At 35.4% G+C, this 15,691-nt stretch overlaps 3 protein-coding genes across 4 annotated transcripts in view; 2 read left to right on the top strand and 1 right to left on the bottom strand.

The window, feature by feature from the left end:
• Positions 1-1,061: 1,061 nt before the first annotated feature.
• Positions 1,062-7,905, top strand: LOC110813547 (uncharacterized). The gene is made up of 4 exons (XM_022040735.2): positions 1,062-3,318; positions 4,576-4,790; positions 5,936-6,159; positions 6,695-7,905. Exons 1-4 carry the CDS (start codon positions 1,815-1,817, stop codon positions 7,488-7,490), a joined length of 2,739 nt encoding a protein of 912 aa, XP_021896427.2. The 5' UTR covers positions 1,062-1,814; the 3' UTR covers positions 7,491-7,905.
• A 1,799-nt stretch (positions 7,906-9,704) lies between these two features.
• PDIL1-1 (PDI-like 1-1) lies at positions 9,705-15,013 on the top strand. Its single transcript, XM_022040743.2, has 11 exons — positions 9,705-9,978; positions 11,058-11,088; positions 11,203-11,490; positions 11,610-11,798; positions 11,883-12,008; positions 12,740-12,877; positions 12,972-13,091; positions 13,219-13,336; positions 13,861-13,973; positions 14,192-14,392; positions 14,696-15,013. Exons 1-10 carry the CDS (start codon positions 9,803-9,805, stop codon positions 14,384-14,386), a joined length of 1,494 nt encoding a protein of 497 aa, XP_021896435.1. The 5' UTR covers positions 9,705-9,802; the 3' UTR covers positions 14,387-14,392; positions 14,696-15,013.
• A 561-nt stretch (positions 15,014-15,574) lies between these two features.
• The window catches only part of LOC110813625 (two-component response regulator ARR17-like), a 3,317-nt gene continuing 3,200 nt past the window's right edge, over positions 15,575-15,691 (bottom strand). For both annotated transcript variants that reach the window (XM_022040840.2, XM_022040839.2), the window contains exon 5: positions 15,575-15,691. This exon is cut by the window's right edge. In XM_022040840.2, the coding sequence (XP_021896532.2) occupies positions 15,660-15,691 (32 nt within the window). In that variant the 3' untranslated portion in view covers positions 15,575-15,659.

The raw sequence follows: 15,691 nt of genomic DNA, 5'->3' as shown, positions 1-15,691 counted from the left end.
TTAATATTTAACAACAAATATTAGATGATCGAATACAATAATAACGGTGATGATAATATAAATGATTACAACAATAATATAAGCAGCGATACTAATAACAAATAATAGTAATATATTTGTTAGAAATTATTAAAAAAAATAATAATAACAATAATACATAAAACGACATATATAGATCAATTAATAAATAATAATAATGGTAAAAATAATATAATTAAAACAAAATAATTATATAAAATTTTAAAATAGTAGAAAAAGATTATGTTTATATTTACACATAATTTATAAGTTAATATTAAAATAAGTCAATAAACTATTTAGGCCGAATATGAATTAAGAGCGAATATAAAATATTGAAATACTTTAAATAAATACATTTAATATTTTTTTAAAAAAAAGTGTAAGGATTTAAAAAAGTGATTTCTTATTCCAAAGTTGTGATTAAGAATAACTTAATTCTTTCTTAATTATCTTACGGGTTATTATTATTATTATTATTATTTGAAATAATTTGATTGGAATTAGCCACGAGAAATAGAGTAGTGAGGCAATTAGAGTTTGTAGTGAAAATGCAAGACATGGGTTGGTGGGTTTTCTTTATTGGAGAATCTTAAAGCATAATAATATATCCGTAATTATCAACACAATTAATATAACGTAATTAAGTTAATGTTGGGATAAACGAGATTAACCCACGAGTTTAATTAAATTACAAAAAGAAAAACAAAGAAGAAGTTGGGGAAGTAAATACACATTGGGATTCAAAATAGAGACGCCCTCCAGAATCATCGCGGATTACATAACTTAATACAAAGTATTATTCTTAATTAATCTTGTTTAGTATTTAATTCGAAGAATCCAATGTCACGTCGCAATCTTTTATTATATTTGATTTACATAATAATTTTATCGTTAACCCAGAAAAAAAATTATTTATTCCCCGTAAATTTTAATTTGATTTTTATGCCGTGCAAAGAATTTTAATTTCATGCGGGTGAAAATTTGTTATTTGCTCAATTATATATTTTGCGTTGAAAGTTATTGCTTTCAGGCTACGTACGAAGAACACGAAACAGGACAAGGTAAAAATCAAAGAGACGAGACCATGAGATTTTTCAAAACAAGGAAAATACGATCCCGTCGTCATAATGACAAGGTCCGTTACATATGGCGGGTTCCACGAGCTTTCTTCTTCCTCTTCTTCTTCTTCTTCTTCTTCTACTTTCCCACTGTGTCTGGAGAAACCCTTTCTGAAACTATCTCAGCACAGAAGAAGAGGCCGCCTCCATTTATATTCGCATTCATTTCGCATCCCAACTTTTTTTTCCTTTTTTTTTTTTTCACGCATCTCCAGGCTCTTTCCTTTCTCTGTTATTTTTTAATATATAAAAATATGATCAACTGAATGCCCGTAGCAAAGCAACAAAATACTCCATAACCCAGTTTCAGTTTCATTGAAATTTCAAAACTACTCTGTCGATTTCTTCTGCCACCTCGCATGGACCGTCGGATTTATTTCCACCCATTTCGTCGTTTCAGTCTTTGTTTCGCTCTTTCATGCACCCAATTAAACCTCTCCATGTTCTTCCATGGCGTTTTGAATGTATATGCAGATAAAGCATTTTATTTGCTCTATATAGTGTACTAGTATGTTATCCGACTGGTTTTCTCCATTAAACTCAAGAACTTGCTCGCCCTTGCCTTTTTGACTCGACTGTGATAGATTCGCCCTTGGATCTAACTTTCTTCCTCTTCATTCATGAACCCGGAATTAATTCCCAACAGAAAAATGCTTCCTCCTCCTTCTAGCTTCTATGGATGGGCGCCATGAGCAAGACGACCACCAATACGTCGCCGTTTCACACGACAACCCGACCTTACCCTCTTTGCATATGGGTTGCGGAGGATCCAAAGCCGACGATTTACCATTGGTGAGACTCTGCAGAGAGCGAAGAGACCTCATCAGAGCCGCCTCCCATCACCGCTACGCGCTTGCTGCCGCTCATCTCGCTTATTTCCAGTCCCTGAAAGATGTCGGCGACGCGATCCGGAAGTTCGTCGACGAAGAGCTCGTGATCGCCTCCCCCTCTGCCTCTTCCTCCCCGGACTCTCCCGTCCTCAACTTGCCCTCCGACGAGGGCAAATCTGCCAGAAACAAAACCAAGATTTCTTCTTCCTCTACTTCAATTTCGCATAAGGAAGAAGACATTGAGGATTCCCATTTGCATTTGTCATCTCCGTCCGGGTCGTTATCCGGATCCGACTCCCCCTCGGGTCACATCCACAATGATGACAGCTCCGGTCACATCCACTTCGAAAGCAGCAGCCCAGAGAAGGAAGAAGAGATGCCGGAGATTTATCCTCCCCGATATGGTTATCCCATGGGGAACTGGGGTTTTCCTGGTGAAAATTCCGGTATGTATTACATGAAGAAGTCTGCAACACCGGCGCAATCGTTCATATACGAGGACCCGGAGAGGCACCAGACGGCAAATATGCAGTGGCAGGGTCCTGGGTATGGCTATCCCGGTTATTTGCCATATCCACCTGCCGGATTTTTTGGGTACTCGCCGCCGAATGAGTCCTATAATCGGCAGCCAAGCCCGCCACCTCCGCCTCCGGCGCCACCCTCTCCACCGAGTGTCTCCACGTGGGATTTCCTGAATGTGTTTGAGACATTCGATGCTAATAGTTCTGGGTATCCAAGTTACTATCCGCAGAGTAGATATGGGTATGGCTATGGGTCGACCACGAGTAGTCCTGATTCAAAGGAAGTTAGGGAGAGAGAAGGGATTCCTGAGTTAGAAGAAGAGACTGAGCAGCAAGTGGTTAAAGAGGTTTTTGAAGAGAAGAAAAAGTTGAATGAACATGAAGATAAGCATCCGAGTAATAAGAACAAGACCATGAATTCAGGTGAGGGGACTTCAAGGGCAGTTCCCCGGCAAAATGATGCCGAGGGTGTTTCAAGTTCAAAGGGTGTTATGCCATCATCACTGAACAGCGAGAGTACAGATGCTGCTACTCAGGGAAAAGAAAGTAATAGTAGCCATTATACTTCTGTGTCAAAGAGTTCTGAGGAGGAGCAAGCGAGGAAAAAAGGGGTGACTTTTGAGGTTGGGGAGACATCGACTAGCAATGTTGAATCTTCAGAACCGAGTAGCTTATCCGCATTGTCTGTTCATGGCACCAGGGACCTTCAGGAGGTTGTGAAGGAAATCAGGGATGAATTTGAGACTGCCTCTAGTTATGGCAGAGAGGTGGCTATGCTGCTCGAGGTCAGCAAGTTGCCTTATCAGCGCAGGAACACTGGATTTAAAGGTAGGTTTCTTCAAATTCTTCGTTTTTCATTATTGATGGGTTGCTTTTAGTTGCTTCTGCTGTATATGTTAAGAGAGTCATGCTCTTATTTTGTCCGCGACAGATTTTCCTTGAAATCTTATAATTAGCCAAGAATATGTTTGAAATAAATGTGAAATTTGAATGTAAATCATCTGCAAATCAACCTCTTACTATGATTAAAAAATTATCGAAGTCCTAGCTAAAATGCTAAAATAATGAAAATTGAATTTATACAGAATTCCATATAGAATTGAAACAATACATTCTAAATTCCGTCAGTTCTGATGAAATTTGAAATGTGACACTCGAAAATTTTCACATGTTTTCTATTTGAGATAGATAATTTTTTTTTTATTATCCTACTACAGTTTACATCTTTTGATAGTTGTGAATGAACTTCACTGTCATGTCAATATTTGTTTCAAACATAGTCTAGGAGTTTTTTGAGAAAAGATGAACTGAGTATCAATTTCTTGGGATGTTTCACATGTTTTCTATTTGAGACAGATAAATTTGGAATATGCTTTAGGGGTTAAGGTCCATATACTTGCCGTATTTTGTCTCAAGTTCCTCATCCAATATTACATGCTGGTATCTACTTTTCAAAAGGCATTGCTATTATCCATATAGACTAGCAGTGTCAAGATAGACTAGCAGCTCTGAATCTATCAAGCAAGACATCCATTGCAAATATGATGCTGCTGGGCTTTAGAGTGATTTAAACAAGTTTCTTTTTCTTTTTGTTTTAAGAATGTGTGGAACAAAGTCACAAGCCTGACAACCCTTTCTGGCATGATTAAATGAGTTCCTACCTTTCCTTACCTCACAATTTTGGAAACAAATGATATTGTATTCTGGCATTGCTAGAAACTCTCTGTTGCTATGGAGAGTCATAAACGGTCTACTTTTTACACTGGTAATATATAAAGCAGAAAACACAAAAAATAACATACAATGAGCCATTTTATGGATTTTAAACATCTTTTCTGAGTGCTTATATATTAAATTCTTGAAGTCCTTGAAATAGAATAATAGAAGAAACATTGAGTGAACTGAACCTCTGGGTTACATTTTCAAGGATCCAGAGCAAATTACTTAGTTTAGTGCTTTGACTGGACAATCCTCGTCTAATATATGACTTTTAAGTTGCTTTGGCTGATGAATACAGGGTTTGACCCTCTGAGGAAACTTTTACCTTCTTGCTTCATAGAAAATCTAAATATTTTTTTTATACAGTGATATTTTCCAGGATCCTGTATCTGGTGGCACCTTCAGTTTTGTCTTCACGTCGTCCACTCAGGTCATCAATACGATTAACTTCTAGAATAATGAAAATGGCAAAAGCATATAGTGCAGAACCGGACAAAGACTTCAATCTGAAGCCTGGAAACCTTTCATCAACTCTGGAGAAACTTTATGCATGGGAGAAGAAACTATACAAGGAAGTCAAGGTAATGGTGCTAAAGATACTGTGAGAATTTTTCTTGTTTTTCTCTTAATTTTAGAATATCAATCTCAAAATTCTAATACTTATTATAATATGTTCAATGGAATTGATCAAAGTAATTACGTCTGAAATTAGAAACCACTAAAAGCAATGAAAATGGAGAATACTTCTTTGCACAAAGATTGAGAATGCTTTATTTTCTGATTCTGCTCAAGTCATTTGCGTATCATTGAGACAGTGTTTGTGGCAGTGGCATAGCTAATTGATTTTGTTCTCTTTAAAATTAACAGTTGTTTTCACGTTTGCATCAAGCAGGCATGTTCTCATGCTTTTATTTGTTCTTACTTGTATAAATCGTTCCCAACTTGTAGTTTAGAAAATAAACAAAGAAAGGAAACTTGAAAGAAGTTTGTGGAGATTTAGAACTGTTTCATTTTCTCAGTTTGCCAGCTTCAGTTTTATATCTTTGAGAAGTGCGTGTGTGGCAGTGGTTTAACCAAATGTTGCTTTCTGATTTGTGCCAAGCATGTATGGTTTGCGTACTTCCACGGTAGTTAGCTTACAAAATGTATAAATTTTTTTGAACTCATGCGTTTGCAAGACAACTAAAGAAACGAAAACTTGAAGGAAGTGTGCAGTTTGGTTGGGTGAAAGAGTATGCAAATATATATATTTTTTTTTCATGAAAACAATTGTCTTTCCTATCAGGGGTGAAGTTTGAAAAGATGTTACCATATTATCATTTTTGAAAATCTCTGGTTCAAATGTTTTTGCCACGGTGTCTGTTACCTCAATTCTTTCCTTTTAGAAAACAGCATGTGTTGAAATAACTTTAATGACAATGGTGGTCAATAAAGGCAATGGTGTTTGTACCTCTGAAATCTGGAAAAAGAAAAGGTTGAAAACTATTGACTCATCCTTAAAGGCAAATCCAGATTTCATTAGTACAAACACCATTTCCTTTTCTTTAAGGCTCCAGAGGTACAAACACAATTTTCTTTTTGTGCCGGAATATCAAATTTAACCTGGATTTTTCAGTTGTCAGCTTTACTTTTATCCCCTCTACTTAAGGTCATTTGTTTTGTAGTGCTTCATTCAGTTGCTGTAGAACTCTTCCTGATTATTTCTAGGCATTTGCACTGACTTTAGGACGAGGAGAGGCTACGGGTTGTGTATGAGAGGAAGTGCAAGAGACTCAGAAGTTTAGATGACAGAGGAGCAGAATCTAGCAAGATTGATGCTACTCGGGCTTCAATAAGGAAGTTGCTGACTAAAATCGATATTTGTATAAAATCTGTTGATTCCATATCAAGCCGAATACATAAGTTGAGGGATGAAGAACTGCGGCCGCAACTCACCGGGTTAATTCACGGGTATCAAGATGCTTTGCTTCTCTGTTTATTTAAGATAAATCTTCTTTTCATTTTTTCAGAAGAGGGCTAATCATTCTGTTGTGTTGTTCTAGCTTACATGTCTGGCTGAGGGGAGTGGTTAATATTTAATAACTTGACCGACTATATTTGCATTTAATTGGTACATACTGCATTGTCCTTAATATTGTGTAAACACAAAATACAGTAAGATATAAATTTCACTGTACTTCTTTTCCCTCTGTGCAAATAAAACTTCCAAACCTCATTAGAATATTTCAAAAGGTGATCTTTTGTTACAGTTGAAACCTAGCATAATTTGTGGTCCTGGTTGGAGCATTATATTACTTTGTTGTGCATGAGGAAGATTAAAATGCTATACACAAACTTGGATTTGATATCTTATTAAACATTCTTCTTTTCCACTCATTTTCTGGGGAAAACTTTGGTGGGAATGACATCTACTCTGACTTTTACTTGCTTAGGTTCTAGTTTCATCTATTTGCTTTCCATCACTGAGTAGCTTTTTTATTTGCAGGTTGATAAGAATGTGGAGGTCCATGCTTAAATGCCACCAGAAACAATTCCAAGCAATAATGGAGAGCAAGGTCCGCTCTTTTAAAGCGAACATTGGTTTACAAAGAGATTCGGGTTTAAAAGCTACTCTGGAACTTGAGATGGAGCTTCTGAATTGGTCTACTCACTTTAATAATTGGGTTGGAACCCAAAAAGCTTATGTTGAGTCCTTAAATGGGTGGCTCTCAAGGTGCCTTCTCTATGAACCTGAAGAAACTGCTGATGGTTTTGCCCCTTTCTCTCCAAGCCGCATTGGAGCTCCACCAATTTTTGTAATATGCAATGACTGGTATCAAGCGGTTGTGAGAATATCAGAAAAGGAGGTGGCCAATGCCATGAATGATTTTGCATTAGGCCTACACCAGTTATGGGAGAGGCAAGATGAGGAGCAGCGCCAGAGGATTAAAGCAGAATACATGTCAAAGGATTTTGAGAAACGGCTGAGGACCTTGCGCATGGAGAGGGGAAAATTGGAGGATGACCAGGATGCATTGTCAGAAAAGACTGCAATATCCAAAGTCACTTCTGAAAGTGGAATCTCTAAATTAGATGACCTCAAGGTTGATTTGGATTCCATGAGGAAGAAACTAGAAGGGGAGAGAGCCAGACACAAGGAAGCCATCAAATCAGTGAACAAAGCTGCTTCGAGCAGTTTACAAGGAGGTTTAATCCCAATCTTTGAGTCTCTAGGCAATTTCACTTCAGAGGTTTTGAAAGCTCACGAGCAAGTTAGACTAGAAAATACTGGAAACCCGTGAGAAACGCCTGATCTGGGTTTGCAACGCCCCAGTGGATCATGCTTCGTTTTGTACAGTTGCCATGAATTCAACAGCGAGATCAGCAGAAAAACTGAGTTATTAGAATGTTAGGTGTAAGAGAATTGAACTCTTGATATGTTAACAACCTTGAGAAAGCTAAGGTTGCAAGGAAAGAGATATGCAGAGCTGATAGAATACTAGGGGAAGCCTAGGAGGTTGAGGTTGCTGGTCTGAAATTTTGGTTTAGGCATAAGTTATAACCCCTTTGAATAGATAGGTAGGAGTTTTTTTTGTACAGAAATTCGTTTATTGGTTGATTTGTTGTTAGTTGGAAGAGGTGTTTTAGGAGTAGGCCCTTTATAGCCAGCCAAGAAACTTCAAAATTTTGCTTTATTATTCTATTTAGTTTTCCTCATATACATTCATTATGAAACAGCAGCACGTTAAACATAGAATTGTCAAGAAAATTTAGTTCAGATATGAACATTTCAAGTGAATCATATGATAAAAGCAGCAAAAGATGAATCATATGATGGTTTGAATGACACATTCATTGAACTGCTCCATTTCCATGTATGTTACAAGAGTTTGGATGAGATTAAATGGGTATTTTCTACTGTTCATGAAATCTTATGGGTTACAAAAACATCATTGACAACATTACATATATATCATCAGTATAGAATTTAAAGTAAGAATCACAATATATAGACTTTTGAAGGTTTTAAAGTGGGATATGGAAAACTCTTTTACTCAATGTTCATAATCATACCATTTATTGTTCAGCTTCATAGACATTTTAGGGTTCACAGCAGTTATGGCTCCCTGCCAAACCTTTAGACTAGCTGGCTAACTTATTCCAAAACCTTTAAGATTAGTAATATTCTAATTCTCATAAATTATGAATCAAAATTCATCCAATGGTGTTGAAATTTTAAAATATAAAATAAATATTAGTTAAATTGAATGAGTAAATTTTAAATCTTTTCAATTTAATTTAAACTCTTCTAACTATATCTATATATATATATATATTATATAAAAACCCTCTGTCTAACTTATGAACTTTTTAAAACTGTAAATTAAAATTAAGCAGAATCTTTTAAAATAAAAATATATAATTTGAATATAAATACAAAAAAATATATATACAATCCAAATATAAATTATAATCTCTTATTCTTATATAAAAAAAAGATATATCATCTATGTAATTAAGAAATTACTAATTTATATTACCCATGTTGGAAAAAGAATACTTACACTACATATATATATAGTCTTGGTCAAGCTGTCCATATATAGGAGGAAAAAAAAAAAGTCTTGGTCAAGCTGCTTTACCTAATTATATATATATATATATATATATATATATATATATTTGATAATAATATTTTTTAAAATATTATGAAAATATACTCTTGTCTGTTTCCAAAAAATTAATAAAATTCATTAAATATATAATTTATGTTGTCCTGAAATACTTTAATTACGTCATAAATCAGTCCGAATTTTCTTCTGGGTCAAAATAATTAACATTTATTTTATTAACCATTTTAAAAAATAATTAATGAATCCATATTAAGTATTATGATCTTAAATTAAATTGCAAAATAAAAAATAATTTTTTTAAGGAAGAAAATGAAAGTTTAGGAGTCGGTGACGGAAATCCAAGATGCAATTAATTAGTGACGTAATTAAATTGTATCCGTTAACGTTAAATAACCCAGACCGTTTATAAAAATGAACAACAAGGGAAAAAAAAATTATGGGCGTCAAAACCCTTTGACTATTCGCCAAGGTCAATCCATAATTACCTCAAAATAAAAACCAATAAGAAACCGCCACGTGTAAAAATGATGACGTGGCGAGAAACCATTTGTGGGAGCACGGTACCTATAGTTACTGCTGTGTACTGTATCGTTTTTTTTTTTTTTTCCCCCCCCTAATTGATTGGCATGATCAACAAAATCTCAATTGATATACTTACCATCTGCCGTTTACGTTTCCAAATTTACAGTCTTGTGACGAGACTACACCAATGAGAATCGTCCACGTGGAATTCAAACCACAGACGGAGCGAGTAGAGTGTTATTTTCAGACTCGAGAGAGTAGAGAAGTAAAAAATATATCTCGGTGGCTCACGTGTTAGAACCATACTTGTCTCGTTCTCTCTCCACCAGATCATCACACCATATAAACCCAAGACTATCCAGACATCCAAAAGCGCACAACAATCGAGACAAAGGTAGCGAAGGGGCGGTGATTCGGAGAAAAAAGAGAACCGAAAGGCGAGAGATCGAGGGGGGGTGATGATGGGGACTAGGGCTTCGATTTGGTTCTCTCTGTTCGTTTTTTCCCTTCTTACATCCTCCATCTGCAGTGAGGAAAATGAGTCGAAGGAATTTGTCTTGACGTTGGATCGCTCGAACTTTACTGATACTGTCAGTAAACACAAGTTCATAGTCGTCGAGTTCTACGCTCCTTGGTATAAAAAGCTCGTTCGCTCTTTTTCTATGTTTCCTATTTTCTGTTCATTTGATTGTTTTCTTTTTGTTGTTTGAATTTGTTCGAATTTCGTGTTTGGTTCACTGTGGATCTCAGTTTCTATGGATTTTTCCTTTTGTTTTTGTTACATGTTAATGTTCGTGATATTCTCAGTATTAGGTGTTTGAATTTCTAGAGATATCGAAATGAATCTGATCGAGTTTACATGCATGGAGTTGTTTTTTTATTTTTTATTTTTGACTTTGTTTCCGGTTTTAATCGTTTGGTTTAGAGTCGAGAAATTGGTGATTGTTATGTTTGTTAACTTCATAAATATATATGACATTTTTTTTATAATGGTATTGCTCTGGCAGCGGCAAAAAATTGAGTTAACGCTGGTCTATTTTCATGCGTCGAGAGATTTTGTTTTACTTTTTTATTTGAAAATGGCAACTTAAAATCTAGACCTGAGACTTTAGAATTGTTGTGTTCTATCCTTTTTTTGTCATTTTTTCAAAAAGTAGCAAAAGAATTAAAGGCTGTGACTGATTTTGTTTCTTTAACTGGAATATCTTTTAAATTTTGGCTGAAGTTGGTGATACGATTAGAAATTCATGACGAGTTGTTTATAAATGTTACTAGGTTGCGTTGAATATTACATAGGTCGAATTGATGCTTAAATTTCAAATGGCTTCTGACTTTTGTATGTCTGGGATTCTAGTCTGGTATAATGTGCCTCCAACTGTTTTTAATAATTCTGTTGATTTTCTGTTTCTAATGACAAGTGACATGCTTCAGAGCCTCAAAATTTTTGTTTTGCCTGTAATGGTTCTGGTTTAAGAATAACATTCTTAAGGTTCCTCATATTTTGCATGCAAAGCCTGTAAATGAAGCTGTAAGAATAGCAATAATAGTAACTGCTTGTCTATATTCTATCTGGGTTCTTCTCAATAAAGTTTTTTCCCTTATAACTTGCTCTTGTTTATCTCAAAAAAAAAAATTATATATATATATATATATATTACATATATAACTTGCTTCTTCCATTTCATGGTTAATGTTTATTTTGTTATGTTTCAGGTGTGGTCATTGTAAAAGTCTTGCCCCAGAGGTAGTTATACCTTCTTATCTCAGATCCTATCTAAACTTTTGGCATATGCTTTGATGTTGATGAGTTATGCATGTACTCAGTTAGCTGATGGTTATATATATATTTTTCTGGCAGTATGAGAAAGCTGCATCTATCTTGAGTAGCCATGACCCTCCAATTGTTCTAGCTAAAGTTGATGCCAGTAATGAAACAAACAGAGAGCTGGCAAATGAGTTTGAAATTAAGGGTTTCCCTACAATCAAAATTCTAAGAGATGGAGGCAAAGCTGCTCAAGAATACAAAGGTCCACGTGAAGCAGAGGGTATTGTCACTTATTTGCAGAAGCAAAGTGGCCCTGCATCATTGGAAATTAAGTCTGTGGAAGATGCGAGTAACTTTGTTGGTGAAAAGAAGATTGTTGTTGTAGGTGTTCCATAGTACAATTCCCTTTTTAGGAATGCGTAATAATTCTTTTCTGGTCTTCTTGCATCTACTCTTTTGTGCAGTTTATTATTATAAATATTTCATGCTTGTCTTTGTAGGTTGGGGTGTTCCCAAAGTTCTCTGGGGAGGAGTTTGATAATTACACGGCTCTTGCAGAGAAACTGCGTTCTGACTATGAGTTTGGCCATACTTTGGATGCCAAATATCTTCCACGTGGTGAAACTTCAGTGACTGGGCCTGTTGTTAGATTGTTTAAGCCTTTTGATGAACTATATGTCGACTCTAAGGTAACATGTAGTTATCATTTAATTTAAATTTTATCTGCATCATAATCATGTAGAATCAACTATACTAAGCTCGATATTTTACAGGATTTTGAAGTGGATGCTTTAGGGAAGTTTGTTGAAGAATCTAGCATTCCACTTGTAACCATCTTTGATAATGATCCAAGCAACCACCCTTTTGTTATCAAATTCTTTAATAATCCCAATGCAAAGGTAAACTAAGTTTGGAATTTATTTTTTTTAATGAATTTAATCTACTTATTTTGCTGGTAAATTGTTAGACGCGATAACTAGTTGGTGTTTCATTCAATAATCTTTATCTTATCAGTTGCTCAGATTATATATCAATTTTCTGTGTCTGGCAGCTGATCTTTCTTTTACCCCATGCTAACATTTTATATATTGCTCCACATGAACTCAGTTTATGAAGCTAAAAGAGGAACTTTACTGAATAAGCTTCAAAAATGCGTAATCTAACTCTTTCAAAATCTATAAATTTCAATTTACTTTTTCCAATTCATAATGGGAAGTAGTGTCTTCTGGATCTAAGATGTCTCAACTTCAAGTTTTTATTAATGAGTCACTTCTAAAAGATTCATCTGTTCCCAATGTTGCCCCTGTGCAATTCTCTTGTTAGAATACTGTGAGATTGAAAATTATTTCTGCAACCCCAGGAGGGGCTGGTTATCACATTGATACTCTTTTTCATTTTTCTGCATCTGTATCGTTTTATGAAACATATCTTAATTAAATTTTGATGTCTGTTTGGAGAGCATCCTGTCATCAACTTTGTGTCCAGATTTCGATTTTCTGCATTTGTACGTTTTATGAAACAGATCTTAATTAAATTTGATGTCTGCCTGGAGAGCATCGTGTCATCAACTTTGTGTCCAGATTTCTGATTTCAGTCACCTCAGGCTCCTAACAGATGTTCTTGATTCTAGGCAATGCTGTTCATGAACTTCAGTGGTGAAACAGCTGATTCATTCAGATCAAAATATGGAGAGGTTGCTGAACATTACAAGGGAGAAGCCATTAGCTTCTTGTTGGGAGATCTTGACAGCAGCCAAGGTGCCTTCCAGGTTAGTATATGTTTGTTTTCCCATCCACTTCTTTTGCCACACTACACATTTGGACATACTAATATCTTGAATGTTGGGTTGTCTTGAGTGACAGTATTTTGGGCTCAAAGACGATCAGGTACCTCTCATACTCATCCAGACCACTGATGGAACAAAATATTTGAAGCCTAATTTGGAGGTTGATGGCATCGCTTCATGGTTGAAGGATTATATGGTGATTGTATTAACATAATCCACCTGAGATTTTCATTATTTTTAAATATAGCATATGTACAACCAACATTCACCATGTTGGGATTCTGCATGTACTTATTTTTTTTTCTGAAAGCATATTCCTGCAGGATGGAAAAGTTCCTCCATACAGACAATCTGAACCTATTCCTGAAGAAAACAAGGAGCCTGTGAAAGTGGTTGTTGGTGACAGCCTTGAGGACATGGTTCTAAAATCAGAGAAAAATGGTGCGTATATCCAGAAGTTCAGCTACTCTTTAAACTTTGAATATTATTTTAGCAAGCTATATTAAGGCACATGCATATTTTTGTTGATTGTGGGAGGGAGATGCACGTGCTCATAGATTGGTCTTATGGGAAAAGTGTATGCTTATTAAAAATGGCTTGTTTATTTGAGTCCTATTGGAAATGTTTATGTGATGGCAAATGATCGTGGATTATTATTAAAGCACATTTTTCTTGTGAATCTGGTTGACACTTGATAATTGTAAAGTTATTTGATTAGATAATTTTACATGGTTGAGTGTCTTTTATATTTTATTTTATCTCTAATATTTTTAGTTAACAATGATAATTTTCTAACTTTAATTAATGTCAATGCAAATGTAGTATCCCTGTCAGTGAAAACCAAAGTGAAGCAGAAAATCTAGACTTGTTTCATATGTCAATGATTTCTCATAATTGAAACCCTATGTTCTTGCAACTTGTCTTTCGATTTTAAAGTCATGGATTTTGATTCTTTTCTTCTGCAGTATTGCTCGAGTTTTATGCTCCTTGGTGTGGACACTGCAAATCATTGGCTCCCATCTTGGATGAAGTTGCCATTTCTTTTGAGAATGATGCTGACGTTGTTATTGCGAAATTTGTAAGTATTATTGTTCTTAATAGAGATTCTATTGCTTGTTACTTGATCTGAAGTAATTTCACTGATTTATGTGGATATTCGTTAATAAATATCAGTACATTGGTACTTATGGGGGAAAAAAAAAAGAAAAAGACCCAAGAAATATGAAAACTTAATTGTGTAGAAATTGTGAGAAATGTTACTAAGGCAGAGCAATGTGCTTGGCTACCTTTTTCTAGGATGCAACGGCAAATGATTATCCTACTGGGACCTTCAATGTCGAAGGTTATCCAACCATGTACTTCAAATCAGCAAGTGGAAAGATAGTGGCCTATGAAGGGGATAGGACTAAAGAAGCGATTATTGACTTCATTGAAAAGAACAGGGACAAAGCTGCTGCTCCTCAGCAGGAGCTCGCGAAAGATGAGCTCTAAAAATAGGTAAATTTAGCTAGTTATGATTTTGCAATTGTGTACACGTCATTTTGTGGAAGCATCGGCATGTTCATTTCATCATCTACATTTTTTCGAGCTGAGTGACACATCTGGTTGTGATTTTCAAAGATTTCTGATTAGAATTTTGTATAAAATCTACTGAAAGCTTGGATGACACAATGTATGTCTTTCGAACATAGCCCCAGTATATTAGTTGAATTTCTTTGACCATTGCTCGCAAGTTATAGTTGTTTTTTTAACGATGATTATACCAATTTTCTGACCTTGAAATTCACTTCCTTGTTGCAGCCTAGGTGTACTCTACCCAGAGGAGAGGATAGAAACCTCTCCGCACACAGATAGGTATTTGCTCGATGGCTGTTATACACCCGAGAATGATAGCAAGAAAGCAATGCCTGATGGCCCTTCCATGGCTGGTTCTCCCATCCTTTTTAAATTGTTTTTAGTTAAAAATAAGCTATCTATGAGTAAGTTAAGGATTTTCAGCTTTTTGTAGCCTGTAGTAGCTTGGAATATAGAGTTTATGTAGCAGCAGTTTATTTTTTTTGGGGCTGAAGGACATTTAAACAAGTTTATAAAAGGTTTCCATTTTCCAGTTTTTGATCATTCCATCTGTCATGTTTCCTTCTCCAAAGTAGAACCCACGCCATTACAGTGCGTCTCTACCTTATCTGTAAGCTATCTGATAATATGATTATCACCATCATGATGAGAAATGGGGGGAGGTAAAAAGGACACCATCAAATGCAGGTGGGCATTATACAAATCTGCATATATACATGTATAAGTACGAACATTACATAAATTACCCTGCAGGTTGCAGACAATGCTCAGTAAAGTTATGAGCTCTCTTTAAAAGATAGCACTGCTCCCTCACTCTTGCACGTACAACTAAAGTTTTGGTTCAAACCATGCGTACATATACAATGCTTCCATATGACACATCTCCACTCCTTTCTTATCTTCTCTCTTTGACCAATTATAGGCCATCATATTCATATATATATATATATATGTGCGTGCGTGCGTGTATATATATATATGTTTATGTCGCTTGTTTTCTTTGAGATTTCAATTAATACCCACCCACATGTATATAAGTTTTAGTGGATATGAAATTCTTGGTATTTGTAAGCAGACAGGCAGACATTACCACACAACGATAAATACTGTAATGTAGGCATTAATTATATATAACAAGTAAAATAAAATAGGGGTGATTAAACTAATGCTAATTAATTGTACATTACAACTAACCCAATTTTAATTTATTAGGTCTTGTGT

Source organism: Carica papaya, chromosome 1 (genome assembly GCF_054855325.1).
Source record: "Carica papaya isolate Zhongbai chromosome 1, ASM5485532v1, whole genome shotgun sequence".
Lineage (NCBI taxonomy): Eukaryota > Viridiplantae > Streptophyta > Magnoliopsida > Brassicales > Caricaceae > Carica > Carica papaya.
Note: the sequence above shows the minus strand (reverse complement) of the source record. Positions and strands in the feature narration are given on the sequence as shown.